The sequence below is a fragment of the Callithrix jacchus genome, chromosome 12 (genome assembly GCF_049354715.1).
Source record: "Callithrix jacchus isolate 240 chromosome 12, calJac240_pri, whole genome shotgun sequence".
NCBI classification, from domain to species: domain Eukaryota; kingdom Metazoa; phylum Chordata; class Mammalia; order Primates; family Cebidae; genus Callithrix; species Callithrix jacchus.
In genome coordinates, this window is record NC_133513.1 from 106,685,812 (window position 1) to 106,706,768 (window position 20,957).

Below are 20,957 nucleotides of genomic sequence, written 5' to 3' on the forward strand. Positions count from 1 at the left end.
ACAACTGAAGGCCACTACAAAAAATCACACATCAGAAACCTTGCCAAATTTATGGTCACCAAACTCAAGGGGCCCATGGTATTTCCAGCATTGAGAAATACTTGCAAAGTTAGGAAATACGGTATCTAAGGAAGGAATTCTGGGGAGTCCAAAAACAAAGGATTGCATGCTGGTAGAGAACCCAGCAAACAAAACAAAAATAGATCAGTACAGATGAGAACCAAGTGAGAAGGGTAACTTGGAAGTGAAGAGAAGAGAGAATTTCAGCAAGGGTTGGCTCGCTGCCATTGCCTCTTCTGAGCAAAGTTCTTTGTGTCAGGCCACTCCTGAGTCAACAACTGGCCAATAAAGAGGCAGTCCTAGGGTAAGGTCCTCACTCTGATCCCATCAGTGGTTACTCTTCCGCAAAGTTCAGCCCAGTTCATCACCTTTTGCAGAGGATTGAGAGAGTGGCAGTTTCAGCTGGTAATGGACATTGATCTTGGAGAGCTGAAGTGAAGAAATATAAAGGATAGAAGGAAGGGAAGTTGCAGGTGGAAATTGGAGCACCAGAGTCAAAGTTATCAAAGAATAGGTAGTTCCAAGGTCCAGAGTGTAATCATAAGAGTGAGGTACAAAAATGAAGTAGGAGGGATTATCATTGGAATATTAAAGTTAGTTTTCTCTGGATCTCCCTGGTCAAATTATGAGCTCTTACAAAACACTAAACTTTCCATTTCTCTATTATCTATAACACCTGGCATATAGTAGGCACACAATAAATAAAGAAAGAATGGATAGGCCTTTAAGCTGGCTACTGGGGATACACCAATCAGAAGAAACATAGTACTAATGGATTATACAGTCTTATGGAGGAAGAGGCAGATATTAACCAAATAATCAGACAAACGCATCTAAAATTACAAATGGCAAAATATGTACTGAAGTTAACAGTGCACCATGATAATGTGTCATAAAAGAATCTGGCCTTGTCTGGGGAGAGAAGGAACCAACCACTGAGAAGTGATGGCTGAGTGAGAGCTGAAGGACATGTAGTGGTTAGCCAGCAGAAGAAATGGGAGAAGAGTGGGCCAAAGAGAGAGAGCAGCATGTACAAAGGTAAAGGTGTCCAGCATGCAGAGACCAGGAGTAAGAGTTCTTGGAAAGGATCTTGGAGGGGGAGGCAGGGGACAATAGAGGGAGAGAGGGATGAGAATGTCTGCAACAGTCACACTCCATCTTCTTGGCTAGCAGACCCCCAATTTTGTTCAGATGGCAAGGGAAATTATCATGATTGGTCCAAGCCAATGAAATCTTATCTCCTCTTGGCCAATGACTGGACATCTTGAGGTAACAGCTGACCAATCCAATCAGATGTAAGAGAAAGTCTTATCCAGGCCTTGGAGGAGAAATTTTCCTTTCTGAAGTGAAAGGCACATATGGAGAATGCTCATTTTCCCCCAACACTTCCCTGCTGCTTGGGATGGTGTGTTGTGGAAACACAACACTTATGGCAGCCAACTTATGACCATATGGAAAAGGCCAAGAAAATCAGAGCTATAACCTCAGTTCTAACATGACTGAGTCATCAAAATAAGTCTGGAAATGCTTCACTCCAGATTTCTTGCATGATGTATGATAAATAAATTATAAGCCACTATTGTTGAGTGTGTGTGTGTGTTTTTTTTTTAGAGCCAAAAGCAATCTATAACTATAGAGCAATTTCCAAAATCAATCATGGAAGAGAATCATATAAAACTATACAAAATGCTTTATATCATCAGTTCCTTTCTCTTTACAAACATCAGATGATTCAGACCATTACCAAACAGATGACAGAAAATAGATCTTGGTCTGATGCCATTTTAACATAATCTAAAAGGTACGCTTGTTATTACTGTTTTCTGTGTACAGCTTTCTCTTTGCTTTCCTTGAATTCTTTGTTCCAGAGAAGAGGTATAGTAAGGATGCTTTGAAGTGATGTGATTGATGTCACTCTTTTACTGGTGTCACTGACAAGGACACATTTGCTATCCACACACAGCATGCAGCGTGGAGTAAAACGGCCTGCACACTGATAAGTCCTTGACTTTGATTCAAGGGCATAATCATAATCAGAGATGAATGGGTACTTAGAGCTCTTTGGGGAAGGACAGTAATGGGATTATGAGGCCCAAATATCTGGCAGCCTATGCAATGTTGCACGGTCAGAGTAGGCTAAGACCTGAGGCCAACATATCTCAGCCCAGGACTCACATAGTGTAGTATATGAAAGAGCACACACAGGCTTCAGCGTCAAGACAGACCAGTCTGATTTCTGTGGGTCACTTACTAGCTGCATGATCCTTACCTAGTTATTTAATCTCTCTAAATCTCAATTTCCTCCTTTAAAATTAGGAATAATATTTATCCTGCAACAAGGTGAAATTAAATGAGATATTCCATGTAAAACAAAAATCCTCAGTAAGTAGTAGGTATTGTCATGCCATAAAAACTGTTCAGTTGTGTTTTAGTTAAGAGGCAGCAGAACTGAAGAGCATCTTCATGTCAGAGAAGCACAATTAACAAAATCATAGAATAACTTATCTGATCTTCCAGATGAACAGGTGATTCCTTATTGCAACAGGTATTTGATAGCTTGTTTACAGGTCATTGGAGACAACTTTTAAAAAACCTATGCTTGTGTTTTATAGGTATGTTTGTCACAAGTTTAGTATTTGGTATTTGTGCCAATTTTTGTTTGCTTTTCAGTTTTTATTTTATGGGTTCATCTACAGTACAAATAGCTTTATTAGGCTTCTTCCTCCATTATTATTGGAAATAACATTCCTCTATTATTGGAAAAATAATACAAAAAAAGCCTAGAGTAGAGTAGGTTGGATGGATGGGCAGGTGGACGGAAAGACAGATGAACAGGTTGCTGATGGAAAGCCCATCTGTCTAACTGTTTCATAGGTATTCTTTCCAAAGGAACACAAGTCTTCCAGTAACTTTCCCTCTTCCTCTTTTTGGTTAGGTCTCTATATTATAACAATGGGCTGTCTGTGACTTTATAGTTTCCAAGTAAGTGGAAATTAGCACAAGCTTTTTATGAACCACTTAGAGCTACAACTAGTATCTGATTAAAGATCTCATGTAAAGATACTAAGACTATTTCCAGAATTGTCAAAAACTGGCCTTAAAAAAATACAAGAAATACTGTTAGGTCATTCTTTTTCTTGTTTTAAAGAAATACCTGAGACTTGGTAATTTATAGAGAAAAGAGGTTTAATTGTCCCATGGTTCTGCAAGCTGTATGGAGGCATGGCACCAGCATCCGCTCAGCTTCTGGAGAGGCCTCAGGAAGCTTTCTTTTACTCGTGGTGGAAGGAGAGGTGGGAGTAGGCATGTCACATGGTGAGAGTGGGAGCAATAGAGTTGGGGGAAACGCCACACATTCTTTTTTTTGAGATGGGGTCTCACTCTGTTATCCAGGCTAGAGTGCAGTGGCACAATCTTGGCTGACTGCAACCTCTGCCTTTCGGATTCAAGTGATTCTTCTGCCTCAGCCTCCTGAGTAGCTGGGACTATAGGCACCCACCAAAATGCCTGGCTAATTTTCGTATTTTTAGTAGAGATGGGGTTTCACCATATTGGCCAGGCTGGTCTTGAACTCCAACTCCTGAACTTATGGTTCACCTGCCTCAGCCTCCCAAAGTACTGGGATTATAGGCATGAGCCCTGGCACCTGGCCAGTGCCACACATTTTTAAACAAAGACCTCACTACCACTCACTCACTATCTCAAGAACAGAACCAAGCCATGAGGGATCCACCCTCAAGACCCAACATCTCCAGCCACACCCCACCTCCATCACTGGGGATTACATCTCAACATGAGATTTGTAGAGGGCATCCAAACTATATCAAATATAAGGAATTGCTTTTCCTAAATCAAGCAAAATTGGTTGTTGGAAATAGATGCTCAGTGCTGCAAAGAAAAATTAGCACTGAGACAAAGGATCTTTCAGCAACACAATTTTTACTTCCTGGATGGAAAGAAAGGTACCCTTGCTAGCCATCTTGTCACAAGAGTACAATGAACAAAGGAAAACACACAAATGTATTCCTTATGCATTTGGGATTGTCCTTACTGCTGTGTCTGATCTCTGTTGGCTGGAGCCAGACCTCACAGTCTAAACTAAAACCTGATTGGCTAATAACTTAAAACTTTTCTAAACAGGTAAAAGCAATGGAGAGCTCGGACATGCCTGTGAGCACATCCAGCACAGACATCTTGGTTAAACTACAAGGACATAGAATATAGTATATGCCTATAAGCATGGCATGTCTAACAGCTACATGGAATAGGGCTTAACAAAGGGTTATTTGCACACTTATTCTTTAACAAGAAAGGAAACTTTAAAAAGGAACTTTTTTACTTCCCACAATGGTCCTGTGCAGGCTCATTCTTTAACAGGAAAGGAAACTTTAAAAAGGAACTTTTCAAATTCCACATTGGTCCTGTGCGGGAAGCAACAATATATAATAATTTCTGCATGCCTGAAGTCCAGCCAGGTTTGCTAAATGAAGGAACCAATAACACCTACCCTCCATAGAATGCAAAAGAGAAAACAAAGAAATAACCTCCGTTTAATGCTAACTGTGGATAAAGCACTGTGCTAGACGTTTTTAATATGTCAAATTTTACTTAACTTAAAAAAAAATCCCGTGACGTTACTGTTATCTGTCCCATTTTCAGATGAGGAAACAGACTCAGAAAACTCAAGTTAACTTGCCAAGACCACACAAGGGATCCATGGCAGAGCTGATTTGAGCCCAGCTACCCTCATGAGGATAAAGATTAAAATGATGTACCTTTACTCCTAAAGGTAGTAGGCCAGGATAAAATTTATTATCACTTCTTTCTCTTCCCTAAAAATGTGTCATATGATGAAAATATACCTAAGACCCTTTGGTGGCTGGATACAACTCAGCAGGTATAAGAATGACCATTTGCTCATTTGCCATTGGGAGGCTGTGTATGGGAATGCACCTAGCGCCACCCTGCTGATAACACCCTGTTTTGGCTGAATGAGCAACTCTTCCTGGAAAACATTGGCATGTTCTCTAACAAGCCTGTTAGAGAAGCCAGGCTTTTATTTCCTTATGTGGTACAAAGGAACCCTTTATACCCTTCCCAGGAAGATACTGGTTAAGATATGGCTGAGGGAGGCAAAGGGATTGTTTTCAATGGTAGTCACTGCAGAAGGTCAAGGGTAGGCTGGCGTTGTTCTCAATAAGGGTTATTGTGATCATGGTCCAAAGTCTGGTAGGAGTTGTTTTTTCTTTGTTTTTTTTTTTTAAATTTGTTTGCTTTCATTTTTTTGGTGCTAGACAGCTGGGACACCAAGGGCAGTTCTGTGGCAAGCCACAAGAATCAAGGCCCAGAACTCCCCCTGAGGGCACAGCTTCCATTTCAATTTCTGGCAGGAAGGAAATCTGCTCAAGGATAGTCGTTTGAGTATTTCCTGGTGGTTCAAATTTCAAGCAGAGCTTGTGTTCAAAACTCACCCAGGCACCAAGGCTCAGAGTCAGCAGGAGTGAGTTCAGGAATCCTCGGGACAAGGCACTTTCCTGAGCACTGGACCAGTGACTTCTTGGTTTCCAGTAAGTACTGCTTGGTGTATCTGGTTTTGACTCCCAAGGCTGGGGTGATCTAGAAGCTTTTTTGCAATTGAGTAACTGCAAAATTGAAAATGGAAGATTTTGTAGATATCCAGTATTCCTCTTACGGGCTCTTTCTTCATAAGCTTCCTAGACTATAGTGTAGTCAAAGGGAAAGAAGACTGACCTCCTGGTATCCTGTATTCACTAAATCCCGGATAATGTTAGAATGAACAGGTTAGGCAGTGATTATGGGGAGATTCTCCTGAAGGAGATCAAACAGCTAAATCAGAAAAGTTTTCTTTTTTGTTTGGGGGCAACAACAAGCAATGGAAGCAGAACTAGGAAAACAATCCATTCTACTTTCTTAGACTGAAGGAAGTGCGAAGTGGTGAAGACCAGCTCTGAAGTGAGAATTCTGGTTCTGCTTCTTTTTAATTACGTGATCAAAGTCAAGGTATTTCATCTCATCTGTAAATGGGCACTGTATCCTTGTAAAAACAGTACAAGCTTTAGGGCATGGTTATGAGGGTCTGATGAGATTTTATATGTATATGTGAAATTATTATATGTATACATGAAATCTTTCATATATATATTGCTTAGATGTGCCTGGAATGTATTAAGTACTCAAAAAATGCTACCCATTATTAAACAATGTCAGAATCATAGACTATCTGAGCTGGAAATAACCTAACTGGTATTTACTTTATTCTATTTATTTGTATATATATTTTGAGACGGAGTCTTGCTCTGTTGCCCAGGCTGGAGTGCAGTGGAGCGATCTTGGCTCACTGCAACCTCCACCTCCTGGTTTCAAGCGATTCTCCTGCCTCAGCCTCCTGAGTAGCAGGGATTACAGGCGTGTACCACCACACCTGGCTAGTTTTTGTATTTTTAGTCAAGACAGGGTTTTACCATGTTGGTCAGGCTGGTCTCAAACTGCTGGCCTCATGATCTGCCTACCTTGGCCTCCCTTAGTGCTGGGATTACAAGCATGAGCCACTTTGGCCTTAACAACTAGCATTTATTGAGCTTCTATTATGTACTGAGGAGCGCTCATCTACAGGGTATCTCAAGTGATGCTCTCAGCAATCTGATGAGGGTGGTAATATTACCATCTACATGTTACAGATGAAGAAATGGAGGCATAGAGAAGTATTCTTAAGTATCCGAGATCACATTCCTCATGATTCATGGAGATGAAATTTAAACCCAGATGCCAGAGCTAACACTATTAACCACCACACCCTAATGCCTTGTCTGTCCTCTCATTTTATGGTGGGTGGAGAGATAAAGGAGGAGCAGTCTCAACACATGACTTTGGAGTCCTTCACAGACACTGGAAGGACAGAGAAGTCCTCCAAAGCACACTGACATCCACAGGGCACAGGAAATGCAAATGTCCTTTGGGAATGTCCATGAGCATTAATGCAGTGCTGTGTGGAGTTCTGCCAGGGGACATAGGTCCAAGGCACCTCAGTGTTCTCTCAAATGCAGTTTTTCATTTGTAAAGTGAGCTATCTCATAATAAGTCCATTGTGAGATGCAAAAAGAAAAATAATGTATGTAACTGCATTTTATAAACTTTAAAGGCTTTAGAAATATTTTATATTTAAAAATGATTTTTTTTTGGCTTTTTGACAAAGAGCAACTCAAAAACAGCTTGCAGAAAACACACTGCTTTAAAATAAGTCACCCACAGCTAATCTCTCCTGCACAGTTCTCCAACTGGATCACTAAGTGACTCACTTAGGCTAACAGCTGCATACGGGGTGTGGCCAAGTCTCATAAACATGGACAGAGGGAAAGGTAATGGGCTGAAAACCACTTGTCCCCAGCTCTTCAGGTAGGGAAATCCTTGAAACTGGAAAGAACCTCATGGATTTGATACAAAATCTCAGGGATAATTTTTTAAATATTGCCCATGCCTTTTTGGGAGTGGGAAAGGTTTTAAAGAGGTTACGTTCTCTTTCTCATGCAGAATTGCTCTTCCAGGAAACAACAGCCTCTGGTCTCAATCACTTGGCATCTTTGCCAGTCATTACAGCTCCTTGCCCAGAGCTGAGTGTGCCTGCTATACCAGGCGAGAGCTAAGGGCACCAGCTCTTCAACATACAACTTCAGATGCCCCAGAAAAGTTGTAATTTATTCAAATTATCACTACTATGATTATACAGGATACCTCAAGGGAGAAAACATTTCCCTAGGGGCAGGGTAGATATGATTCCAGGGCCCAGGAAAGCCATCCCACTGGTCTTCAAAGAGCTCCCAAATGCTCTGACAAACCACCAAAAGCATATTTTGAGAACTTGCCTTAATCTCGGGATTTCCATCTCTTAATATATGTATTACATATATCTATTTTTTATTTTAAGTTGAGACAGAGTCTTGCTCTATCGCCCAGGCTGGAGTTCAGAGGTGTGATCTCGGCTCATTGCAACCTCTACCTTTTGGGTTCAAGTGAACTCCTGCCTCAGCCTCCCAAGTAAATGGGATTACAGGTGCCTGCCACCATGCCCACTATTTTTTGTATTTTTAGTAGAGACAGGATTTCACCATGTTGGACAGGCTGATCTCAAACTGATGACTTCAAGCAATCCACCCGCCTCGGCCTCCCAAAGTGCTGGGATTACAGGCATGAGCCACCGCACCCAGCCTGAATGTATATTTTTTCATGTCTGCATATTCATATACGCACTTAATTAAAGAATTGCTATAAGCCATGTACATGTTAGGAAGAATGAATGAGTTTATGTGAAGAAAGAGAGAGGTCAGGAGGGTCAAGCATCTCTGCCTCCTCCCCATCTTATCTGGGGCTGCTTGGGCACCTCCCTTTTTAAGGTTTTCTAATTTGTTAGTCTTACTAACTTTAGGTAAAAGTCACCAACAAATTCCTGGTTTCAAAGATGACCTCACTTGCCCTGCAGCCCTTCCCCTGAGGGAGTTCCTTCTCTCCATCCCATCACGGTCATAGGATCCAGCAGCTGGCCAGGAAAGGACATTGCCTCTCAGATTCAGTTTCTGCAGGTTAGCCTCAGCCCCCAGAGTCAAGCAGCCTTGAGGAGGGGCCACTCAGATGGCTGAGGCAATTGAAGAGGTGGCCTGGTCCTTGTTCTTAAGTTTCCCCTGCAGAAAGTGAGGCCCTGGCATGGAGAAGGTCTTATCTTGGGCTACCTCTCAGCCAGTGATGCTTTCTCAGCTGCGCTGTCTCCATGGCATCCTGTCCTCTGCCCTGTTCTTACTTCTCCTTGGTGTTGCCATCCCCCGGCTCTCTTATCAAAGCCACTTATGAAGCAAGAACAGAGAAAGTCCAAGGGAGACAGCTTCTTCAGTCATCTTGACAACACCTCCGCAGAACCACCCACTGTGTGAGGACAAGCTGCTTGGATGAGTCCTGGTTACCATGGCTACCGTCAGCCTCAGGGACAGGGAGGGAAATACTAAAGAAAGAATGGAAAGGGGAGACTCATAACCTGTCTCAGCAACATCCGTGAGCACAATCCCAGTACTCATGGACTCAGTGGCTAGTCAATGAAACACACATACTGTTGTTTGGGGACTAACACTAACCCTTCCTTTTGACAGGCAAGGACACACAGCCATCATGGAACCCAAACCTCAGAAAAGTCCAGGTACTCGAGGGGTATCATCTCAGAAGCAGAAGTCTTTTTATTTTCACAGTTCCCTTCAAGCTAACCAGGATACAGAACTTTGTGGTTTTGTGTGCATGTTTTGTGTGCACAGTTCCCTTCAAGCTAACCAGGATACAGAACTTGGTGTTTTGTGTGAGTCTTGTTCTGTGGCCTAGGCTGGAGTATAATGGTGCGATCTCAGCTCGCTGCAACCTCCCGGGCTCGAGCATTCCTCTAACCCGCAGCCTCCTGAGTAGCTGGCACTATAGGCATACACCACCACACCTGCCAAATTTTTGTATTTTTAGTGGAGATGCGGTTTCTCCGTGTTCGCCAGGCTGGTCTCAAACTCCTTGGCCTAAAGTGATCCACCCTTCTCAGCCTCCCAAAGTGCTGCAATTACAGATGTGAGCCACCACACCCAGCCCCAGAACTTGGTTTTAGTGGGGATAATGGGTGACATTCTGTGACAATGATTCTTGGTTTGGAGAGTGTAGCAGGAACTTTTGGATTCAGTTAATTATTATATAAGAGTTCACCTGTGTAGAAGTTTAGCATTTTCTGATTCTCATGAGCCCAATTTTCCATCCATTGCCAAAGATGATGTTAATAGCAAACTATGGACCAGGAAAGACTCAAAAATATGTTCTTAATTTTACATGAAACTCTCACTTCAAGAAGCTGCCTGCATTGTCACCAGGGCTTATTATGAGGGAAGCTCAATGTATGGTATTCAAATATCCTTGCTCATATTCATACAATTCTTTGTAGGTGAGCAGATAGAAAAGCTGAGTTTAGGATGAAGTCACTTAGAAGATAAATTATCCAAATTCAACTCAAAAATATTTACAAAGCACCTATTACTAGTAAGTCTCTGTGCTTTATGTACCAGGGGATATACAGATTAATAAATAAGAGTCATTGCCCTCAAAGAGTTTTGAAATCTTATCAGTAGGAGGTGAGATGGGCAGATAACTTGAGGTCAGGAGTTCGAGACCAGCCTAGCCAACATGGTGAAACCTGGTCTCTACTAAAAATACACCAGGGCTTATTATGAGGGCTTTTATTTAAAAATAAAAATTCATTGGGTGTGGTGGTGTGCCCCTGTAATCCCGGCAAATCAAGAGACTGAGGCAGGAGAATTGCTTGAACCCAGGAGGCAGAGGTTGCACTGAGCCAAGATTGCACCATTGCAATCCAGCCTGGGCAACAGAGTGAGACTCTTGTCTCAAAAAAATAAAATAAAATCTTGTTGGGAACTTAAACATATGCAAGTCGCTGTGCTGGGAAATTAAGATTAGGCTGTGATGGAAATCATGAAATGAAAGTACAGATGTTATGGAGTCTGAAGAAGAAAAACATATAAGTAATAATGAGAATCCAGAGAAGTTTTATAGGGAAGGCATTTGAGCTAGACCCTATAGGAGAAGTAGGGATTTAAAAGAAATCAGAAAAGAGGGCACAACCCAGCAGAAGGAATGGCATGGCCAACGCAATGAAATGGTGTAGAAGCAGACTGTGTCAGAGTAGAATATACTTACAAGGTAGGACAAGGGGAAAGAGGATGAGGCCGCAGAAAGGTGGCGCCATATTGTGTCGGACCTTGGCCGTATATGACAGGTAACTGTTGAAGCCTTTTGAGTATGAAAGTGGCGTGGTCAGATTTGCATTTTAGACTGGTCATATTTTTAATATCTTTACTAAAGTTTATTATAATTGGCCTACAATAAACTGTTTATGTCTAAAGTATATAATTTGTTCAAGTTTTGATATGAGACACATACAGGCATACCTCAGAGATGTTTCAAGTTCACTTCCATGTCACTACAATCAAGCAAATACCACAATAAAGTTAGTCACATGAATTTATTGGATTCCATAAAAGTTACGTGTACACTACACTGCAGTCGAGTGTGTAATGCCATTATGTCTATGGAAACAATGTGCCTACCTTAATTAAAGATATTTCATTGCCAAAATTTGCTCACAATCATCTGAGCCTTCAGTGAGTCATGATCTTTTTGCTGGCAGAAGGTCTTGCCTCGGTGTTGATGGCTGCTGAATAATCAGGTTATGGCTAAGACAACAATGAAGTTGACCACATAGTTTGATTTTATTTTCATGAAAAATTTCTCTGTAGCAAGGGATGCTGTTTGATAACATTTTACCCACACTGGAACTTCTTTCAAAACTGGAATCAATCCTCTCAAACCCTGACACTGATTTATCAACTGTGTTTACCTAATATTTTAAATCCTTTATTGTGATTTCAAAAATAAACACAGCATGTTCACTAGCTGTAGATTCCATCTCAAGAAACACTTTCTTTTCATATCCCATAAGAAGCAGCTCCTTATCTGTTGAAATGAGATCAGAAGATTGCAGCAATTCAGTCACAGCTTCAGAGTTCACTCCTAATTCTAGTTCTCTTGTTATTTTCACCGTATCTGCAGTTACTTCCTCCACTGAAGGAATTTTTGAACCCCTCAAAGTCATTGAAGAGTATTGGAATCCACTTCTTCCAGACTCCCGTTCATGTTGTTATTTTGACCTACACCTAGGTGTCATGAATATTTCTAACAGCATCTAGAATGGTGAATCCTTTCCAGAAGGTTTTCAATTAACTTTGCCCAGAGCCATCAGAGGAATCACTGTCTATAACAGCTATAGCCTTATGAAATGCATTTCTTAAATAATAAGATTTAAGTTGAAATCCTTCCTTGATTCATGGGCTACTGAAGAGGTGTTGTGTTAGCAGGCATGTGAACTGCACCAGTCTCCTTGTACATCTTCATCAGAGCTCTTGGGTGACCAGGTGTATTGTCAATGACCAGTAATATTTTGAAAGGAATCTTCTTTTTTCTAAATCATAGGTCTCTGCAATGGGCTTAGAAATATTCAGTAAACCATGTTATAAACAGATATGCTGTCATCCAGGCTTTGTTGTTTTATTGATAGAGCACGAGGAGAGTAGATTTAGTATCATTCTTCAGGGTCTTAGGAATTCTTTTTTTTTTTTTTTTTTTCTTTTCTCAAGACAAGAGTCTTGTTCTGTTGCCCAGGCTGGAGTGCAGTGGCGCAATCTCGGCTCACTGCAACCTCCACCTCCTGGATTCAAGCCATTCTCCTGCCTCAGCCTCCCAAGTAGCTGGGACTACAGCCTGGCACCACCATGCCCAGCTAATTTTTGTATTTTTGCAGACAGGGTTTCTCCATGTTCACCAAGCTGGTCTCAAATTCCTGACCTCAGGAGATCCACCCGCCCCAGCCTCCCAAAGTGCTGGGATTAGTTGTGAGCCACCATGCCCTTAAATATATTGTTTTACTTTTTCTTGTTTGCATTTTTTTTTCTGATGAGAAATCAATATCACTGTTTCTTGTCTTTGTTCTGTATGCAATAGGTCTTTTCTTCCTCTGGCTGCTTTTAAGATTTTTTTCTTTATCATTGGTTTTGAACAATTCAGTTATGACATGCGTTGATGTACTTTTCTTTGGGTGTCTTGTGCTAGGCTTCATTAAACTATTGGATTTCTGTGATTATAGTTTTAGGTTTGTAAAATTTTCAGCATTGTTACTTCGAATATTTTTTATTTCTTACTCTCTCACTTCAGGGACTCCTATTACTTGTATACTAGGCTACTTGAAATTGTCCACAGTGTACTGGTGCTCTTTTTGAGTTTTCCAATTATTTTCTCACTGTTTATGTTGGTAGCTACCATTGCCATGCCTATAAGTACGCGAATCTTCCCTTCTACAACATTTAATCTGCTCCTACTACCATCCAGGCTTCTTATTGTTTTTCTGAGACATTATAATTTTCATCTCTAAAATTTCACTTTGGATCTTCCATCTTTTATCTCTCTCCCTAAATTCTTAAAAATACAGTGATAATAACTGTTTTACTTACTTTCTCTGCCAATTCTAACGTCTGTGTCAGTTCTCGGCCTGTTTTGATTGATTGACTTTTCTCCTCATTATTGATCATGTTTCCCTTCCTCTTTGTATGCCTGGTAATCTTGACTGATTGCCAAACACCACAAATTTTACCTTGTTGGGTCCTGAATATCTCTGTATTCCTATGAATCTTGAGCTTTGTTCTGGGATGCAGTTAAATTTTTTGGAAACCACTTTCTTCTAAGTCCTTTATGATTTGTTAGGTGAGTTTAGAGCAGTGCTCAGTGCAGAGCTAATAATTAGTGTAGAGCTAATTATTCCTCACACTGAGGCAAGACATTCCTGAGAACTCTATCAATGCCCTGTAAATTATAAGTGTTTCTAGTCTGGCTGGAGGTAACAGGCACTTTTTCTGAACCTCTGATCTTTTTTAATGGTTCTTTCTCTGGCCTCAGTAGTTTCAGCACACACGTGTTAATAGGCACTCTTGAATACTTGAGGGAGACAGTAGATGTTGCCCTTTGGCTTAGCAGACAAAAGTAAACCCACTCACTATGGAAAATGGAGTGGCAGAAGTGATTAAATAAAGAAGTTTCTAAAATGTTAACTGCTTTCCTGTAAGTGATGAAATTACAGGCAGTTTTAATTGTTTCTCTGTTTTCTAAAATGTCTACAATAAATATGTATTACATTCATTATTTAGAAAAACACAATTAGTGTTGTTAAACACGATACTGTTATTTTTGTTTTCTTCATTTAGGGTTTGTTTTTGTTTTAGTTTGGATGTGCTTTCACATACAGACTGTAGGTTCAAATTTGTCCTTAGTTTTGGAAAGGGCAACCTTTACTAAAAAATTAGAGCTTCTTTATTAAGTGAAAACAGAGTCAGGATTTGGCAATACACCTGCTGGGGCTTTTAGGATAGTATCCAGTAAATCTGGGGAGGTGACTGTGTTTACCTTCCCTCCCTTCCCAACTTCTACAGCAACTCCACCTGCTCCCCTTCCCCAAACAGATTTTGTCACAACATTTTAAATAGCAGTGCTTTTGCTTTTGTTTGCTAGGCCAAAGTGCAATGCAGAATTATCATGCCTCTGCAATGGAAATAGAGCCTAATTTTGCTCACACGTAGAGAGCCAAAGACATACTCTAGAAACAGAAAGCCAGACAGGTATGAGCCAAATTAACATGCTTTCAAATGTTGTTTGAATAAAGGTCTTGGCTGTGGAGAAGTAAGAATCAGACATTTGGTCCTTCGTTTTCTTGGGTTATTAGAACTGTTCTTTTCCATAACTACTGAATAATCTGAAGGCCTTTCCAGAGATGAATAGTGTTTTCCAATTGAGGCAGTTCTTCTCAGAAATTTATGAGGAACAAACTGAGTTCTGTTCACTTTTGTTAGGCAAACAATTTACATTTTATTATGAAAATGAAGTCTGCAAACAAGATTACTTTATTAAATCACCACCTTCTCAGCTGTTCTTCTCTGTGGTAAGTATTTGCTATGATTAGCAAGCCTCCCACCAGCCTCATGAGCATTTTTAAAAATCCCTTCTTTTCCTCTGAGATATAACTGAGACATAAAATCTTTTTATTTTTCAGACCTCTTGGAAAAAGCGGTTTTTTGTCCTGTCAAAGAGTGGGGAAAAGAGCTTTAGTCTTTCCTACTATAAAGACCATCATCAGCGAGGTGCCATTGAAATTGATCAGTGTGTATCGAAGCAAGAAAACTTTTATAACAACAAATACTATAAAGTCAAACAGTGACAAGTTGCAGGCAAATTGAAATTTACGTAATTGACCAAAGGAACCAAAGACTGCAAGCTTATTATATTTGTGATTGAATAGAAGCTAAAATAGCACTTTGAGTGAAAGATAGTTGAGTATGTTTCATAATGTATGTTATACTTGGTAAGTCTTTATTAGCATTCAGTTAAGGAGTTTGATTCATGTAATTTGTGGACGAGAGGGAGTAGATGAAATTATCCTTTTATAAAGTCAAGATAGATTTTTCAAAAATATTTAGATCAGCTTTTTTTGGCCTTCTCTTTAATAAATATGTACCCCAAAATTGAAAAATATGATTCGTGCAATAAAGAATTCAATCAACATAGAAATTTTTGAATCTTAGGCTAAACAAAATAATTTTAATTATTGATTAACCAGATCAAAAATCGAAACTTACCTTCTACAATTATTGGGCAATCTTCAAAACGTGGATCAAGTACATGTAAAGTTTTCTTCCATTTGAATCCCAATATAAAAGTGTCAGTTTTCTATTTCGGTATTTATCTTTGTTTAATACTTTGTGTCTGATAGAAATTCGAGTGTAGAAGTTGGCATAAGTAGCCAGGAAAAGATGCAATCTGTGCAGAAGATGTTTAAATGCCACCCTGACGAGGTCATGTCCATCAGAACCACTACCAGGGAATATTTCCTCATCGGCCATGACAGGTGAGAGAAGTAAGATAACACAGAGTGTCTACTGCATGCAAAACAAATACAAGCCAAAAGAAAAACATTTTATCCCAATGAACATGTTCTGAACTCATGCTACAGCCTTGAACACCATCTTGGCAATCTTCGTTATTTGTTAAAATATCTTGAAAAGTTACTGAGCTAGTTTCCTAGAGCTGCTGTAACCACAACCTGGATAACTTGGAACAACAGAAATGTATTGTCTCATTGTTCTAGGGACGAGGAGTCTGAAATCAAAGTATTGGTAGAGCCATGCTCTCTCTGAAGACACTAGGGAAGGATCTGTTCCAGGGGTCTCTCCTAACTCTCGGTAGTTCCCTTGGCTTGTGTGCCTAGCACTGTGTCCAAATTTCCCCTTTTTATAAGAACACCAGTAACATTGGATTCGGAGCACACTCTATACCAGGACGTCCTCGTCTTGACTAATTACAACTGCAATGACCCTCTTTCCAAATAAGGTCACATTCTGAGGTATTGGGATATGGAATTGAAACACACAAACTGGGTGGGGAGGATGCATTTCAACCAATAACGATCACCATCACCCCAGAAGCATCCCATGTAAAAGAACCCAATACACAAATATCTACACAAGCAAGCTACATATATTAGGGAGGAACTAGGCTTGCCCTCTAAGCAGCATGCAGTTTTTAAGAGGGGCTTCTGGTCCTAGCAAAGGTGCCTAGTGGACTCTTCATGGATGATTATCTGCTTGGGGGAGAGGCAAAGCTGGTGTCGGGGACACTGTGCAGAGGAGGGGGACAATGCCAAAGCCAACATATGAAAACCCTGATCTGCTTCAGATTGAACAAAGCTTTATGTTGTCCTGTGAGCCCATAAAGAAAATGTGACTCTACAAATTCATTCAAGCACATTCTTCATCAATGCATGTGCTCCTTAAGGGAAGGCACACCTGCACAGTTACACAAAAATGGCACTGACAGGTTAGGGGGCTTGCTTGAGAATACAGAGAAAATCAGTGTCAAAGCTGAAAGCCCCAAACCCTGTGATTACTACCATTATTTTCTACTTTTCTTCCCTTTCTCTGAGCTTTCCTTGCAGAGGTGGCTGAGCATTAATTTTAGTGTGCAAATGTGCAGGTGGCGAGGCCATTTAAGCTACTTAAGAAAAATCCTTATTTTGCTGGTACCTGCCTTCACTGCCATTCTAACCTTCATAAAAGAATCCTTCTCTGGTTCAAAAGGAGTACAGGCACTATTGTTGCCACATGCCAGCTGAAAGTTTATTTCTATCAACAGGGAGAAGATTAAAGACTGGGTCTCCATCATGTCATCATTTTGCCGGAATATAAAAGCAACACATCAGAACACAGAGGTGAGTCCACATCACTAGTAAAATAACAGGGCAACTGAACACAACCCTCTTTCAACAGAAAACAATAGTAGCTTTCTTTTGCCTCCTTAGCCACTGGCATTAATGCAAGGAATAAATAAGTGAGAAAATGTACATCCTTATAACTTTTAATGATTAACAATAGGGAAAAGATTCTTTTGTGTTTTGCGAGAGAGCTGAAATACAGACACTTCAGATTTTTATTATTTTGGTAGAGGAAGGAAAAGTTAACTGTAGCATTTTTAAGTAGTAGCTTAGAATGTCGTATTTTTGCATCATTGTTATTCAAAGTGCATAACAAGCTTCCTTCTGAATGACTAAGTCTAGGGCAGTTTCTATAAAATGTTTTTCATCTATCTTGCATTTTTAATAGAATGTCTCTTTCATGTGACTGCTTAGTAGTTTTAAGGTTTTAATTTATTTCATAAGGGCCTCTACTAATGTCCCTAAGTTCTTTCTCAGGGCGGACCTTTATAGAAGGAACTTTGGCCTCTTGGTATCTCCTGTGACATGTTTTCTAGGTTGTTCCACACTTACAGCAAAAGCCAGGAGAAGGAGAAATCAAGGCATGTCTTCAAGTAGATGGAAATGATTAGAGCAAAGGGAACTGGGGCAGAGGGTGTCAGAAAGAGACAATTGAGAAGATAGGTTGAGGACAATGCTGATCATCTTTGAAGGTCGGGCTAAATGTCCTCAAGGGTTTGGAGACAGGAGAGAGTCAAGTTCGGCTCTCATCTTTGCGAGATAATGCTGGCAGGCCAGCGGCAGGAATGTTAGATCGCTGTGGGGAAAGACGGGAGGCAAGGAGCCCATTTCTGGAGTAAAAATGCCATTTCATTCCAGACAGAGATCAACTGTGCCCTGACTGATTCCTTTTCTGTGAGCAGGAGGAACTCTCACCGGGTAATAAAAGAACTCTCTTCTACCCCAGCCCTCTCCTTGGCCTTTCCAGCACAACAGAGGCTGTTGGCTCCAGCTCACCAAGAAACGGTCTCCAAGACATGGTAATGGGGCTCACTTCTTTCTCAGGACACCACACCTGGGAGTCAGCTAAGGCTTCAGAATCTTACCAATTAGCAATTGCATTTAACCATGCCCACCTTCCTCAAAGCCTGATGCACTATAAGAATGATTCTTAGCCCTGATGTTTATCCCATATCACAGATGAACCTCATGGCTTGCCCTGAATACCTCTCAGTGTACTCATCCATTTTGGATGCTCTTTATATGCTTTGGGTAGGGCTAGGGTAAGATCCCTTTGCTAAACCAAAACCTGGCTGGCAACTTCTTCCTTTCTTTCACACAGAGGGCACAGATCCCTCTGCCAAAAGATTTCCCGACCACCATGTGATTTCTGCCCATTCTGTCTGTACTCCTCAGGCAAAGGCTGAGTTTCTTGTTAATTTCTTCCCTTTACCCTGATCAGTCTTCAATCTTGCTTCTCATTCATTATAGCTGTCTATCACTTCATCCTCATTTCTAATGAAATCCATTTGAGGACATAAAATATAATGTACCTGCCTCTTGAAAGTGACTCAAAATTGGACCCTCAGCTTTCTTGGATTTGTAATGTTCTCAGCTTGGGATATGAGTCATAAACATGCCGAGTGGTTTCATCTCTGTCGTGGTTACTATTTTGTTCCTTAGAGACTTAGCCATTGACTTTGCCCTGTCCATGTATTACCAAGCTCACCTAATGAGTCCCTTCCCCTTATTTTATCTAGTTGGTAACTCTCCAACTATTTTGAAAGCTTTTCATAGCATATCAAATTCACCATGCCAAACACCTCCCCTCAGTTCTTCCTTTAGCAGAAATGGTGGTAAGCAGCAATTAGGAAGCCTCACCCTTTTCAGTATGTACCTGTTGCTTTCCACTCATGATATCTCCTTCCCCCTAGAGATAACATTATTGGTCATTTTGCCTTTTCACACTATAGATCCAGTGATTTTTAAACCAGCGTGAGTTGAGAGTACTATTTGCCTTGCTGGGTGGTGGTGCTGCTGTTGGTTAAATTAAGTGGGGAATCTTCCTTTACCCCCAGCTCACCATGATCTGGCTCCATGAGCTTGGAGCTTAAAACTTGGACAGAACTTAAACATACCTAATTTTTTGAAATTTGCCTTCTTTCTAGAGAACATTCAGGGTCTTTTCCAAACTCCCTCTCTGAGGCATTGTTCTTGGAATTTTTCTGCCATGCAAAGAAGGTACTTTAGTAGAATATTATATATCTATGAAGAAGGGAAGGCAATAGTGGTTGAATCTAGATCATCTGGAAGCCTATAATTCATACTATCACATGATCAACACAGCCAAATTACATTGCTATGGAAATGATGGAAGTGTGTGAGCAGAACACAAAAGAAAAATATGGAGCAGGAGAGAAGTCACAACGCCGTGACTCTGGGTTAACTACATACTCAGATGGCATTGGATGATCACAGGAAAAAGATGAGGATGGGGACTCCAGAGTTTAGTGACTTAGAAAATCAGCCACAGGAGGAAACCACTTGTTCTGAGTGACTGTTCCGAATGGTAGAGAAAAAAGCCTGAGTGACGAGCTTATATTTTTTTCATCCTCAGTGGTGACCCAGACTCAAGAGGCAAGTTCAAGTTGTGTGAGCTTTCAGATATAACCCTGGAAGACCCTCTGGTCTTTTGTAACCCAATTAATTGATTATGTCTTTTCCAGAATGCGATTTAATTCCATCTCTTGCAAAGAAAAAGCAAAGCATTTTTGTCTCTTTTCTTCAGCATTTAATGGAAACGAGTTCTCCAGGACTTAGGCAAGCTCATCTGCAAGATTTGTCATCAGAAACCACTCAAGATATGGAGGAAGAGAGTCATTATCTTACTCCTCGAAGTGTTCTTTTAGAGGTAACCCCTTCTTGTCCATTCATCATTTGTTCCTTTAACAAATATTTACTGAACCCCTGCCATGCACTTTTTGCGCAACACTAGGCGAGGGTCAGTGGGAACACAGAGGTAAATCAAATACAGACGATGAGCTCATGGTGCTGACACTTGACTAGGATCCAGTGGTAATACAAGAGAGAAGGGTTCTATGCTGAAGAGAGATGCTTCTAAAATACCAGAGGTGCACTAGTGTTGGGAAGAAGAGATGACTTTCAAACAAAAAATCAGGAAAATTTCAGGGATGAGATGACATTTGACTATACTTTATTAGTACAATTTGGATGTGGGGGATTGATTTGAGGAGTCTTTCTGATCTGCATTCTTAGCAGAAAGAATAATGTGAGCCAAGGTCCTTGGGTGATCAGTTGTGTGCTGTGTATCGATCAGTCTACTGATCAGCTGGAAGCCCTTATTGAATGCCTCCTGAGCAGTAGTCACTGTACTGTACAGGCCACGGTGGCTAAACTAACGCACATGACATCACCTTGCCTTCACAGAGCACACGGTCTTGTCAGTTATCACAGGATAATTCTGCACAAAAGACATGGTCAACATGCTCCAAAAACAACAGAAAATGGACAGATTTTTTTTTTTCTCTCTACCAGAGTCAAGGAAGGCTTCCGGGATGACATGTCATTTGATGTGTGTATGGGGAATAGTTCGGTGGGCTAGAGTGCATGGAAGGCATCGTGGGAGATAAACAGAAGAAAAGAGCTGGCCCATGATGGGTCTTGAATGCCAAGCTGACTTCATTCTGTAGTCAGCCTAGGGGAAGCGATGGCTGCTGACTGGGAAGTGTCAAAACCTGAATTATCCTCCATTACTATAATATACTATAACCCAGCAGCTATATCTGCCGTGGGCTGCAGAGAGAAGAGAATGGAAGTGGGAGATAAGAAGACAGAATGGAGGGTGGGAATGCTGCATCATTTCCCAAACTGGGCGTTTTCTGTAAGATGGTGACATATGTTTATATAAAAGAAACATTCTGGGTCAAATAAGTTCTGGAAACACCCAGTTAAAATAAATTAAATAAACTTCTTAGCAGAATTCCCAGAG

The 20,957-nt window shown here is 40.8% G+C and overlaps 1 protein-coding gene across 2 annotated transcripts in view; it reads left to right on the plus strand.

Moving 5' to 3' along the window:
• Window positions 1-5,349: 5,349 nt before the first annotated feature.
• PLEKHS1 (pleckstrin homology domain containing S1) overlaps window positions 5,350-20,957 on the plus strand; it is a 53,371-nt gene continuing 37,763 nt past the window's right edge. Inside the window, exons 1-9 of one of the 2 annotated variants that reach the window (XM_009010303.5) lie at window positions 5,350-5,627; window positions 5,996-6,081; window positions 9,213-9,259; window positions 14,556-14,644; window positions 14,756-14,862; window positions 15,473-15,607; window positions 16,891-16,966; window positions 17,872-17,988; window positions 19,737-19,859. In XM_009010303.5, the coding sequence (XP_009008551.3) occupies window positions 9,232-9,259; window positions 14,556-14,644; window positions 14,756-14,862; window positions 15,473-15,607; window positions 16,891-16,966; window positions 17,872-17,988; window positions 19,737-19,859 (675 nt within the window). In that variant the 5' untranslated portion in view covers window positions 5,350-5,627; window positions 5,996-6,081; window positions 9,213-9,231. Of the gene's footprint in view, window positions 14,645-14,755; window positions 14,863-15,472; window positions 15,608-16,890; window positions 16,967-17,871; window positions 17,989-19,736; window positions 19,860-20,957 lie in introns of both variants that reach the window. The other variant, XM_017963170.4, reaches the window with a different exon arrangement.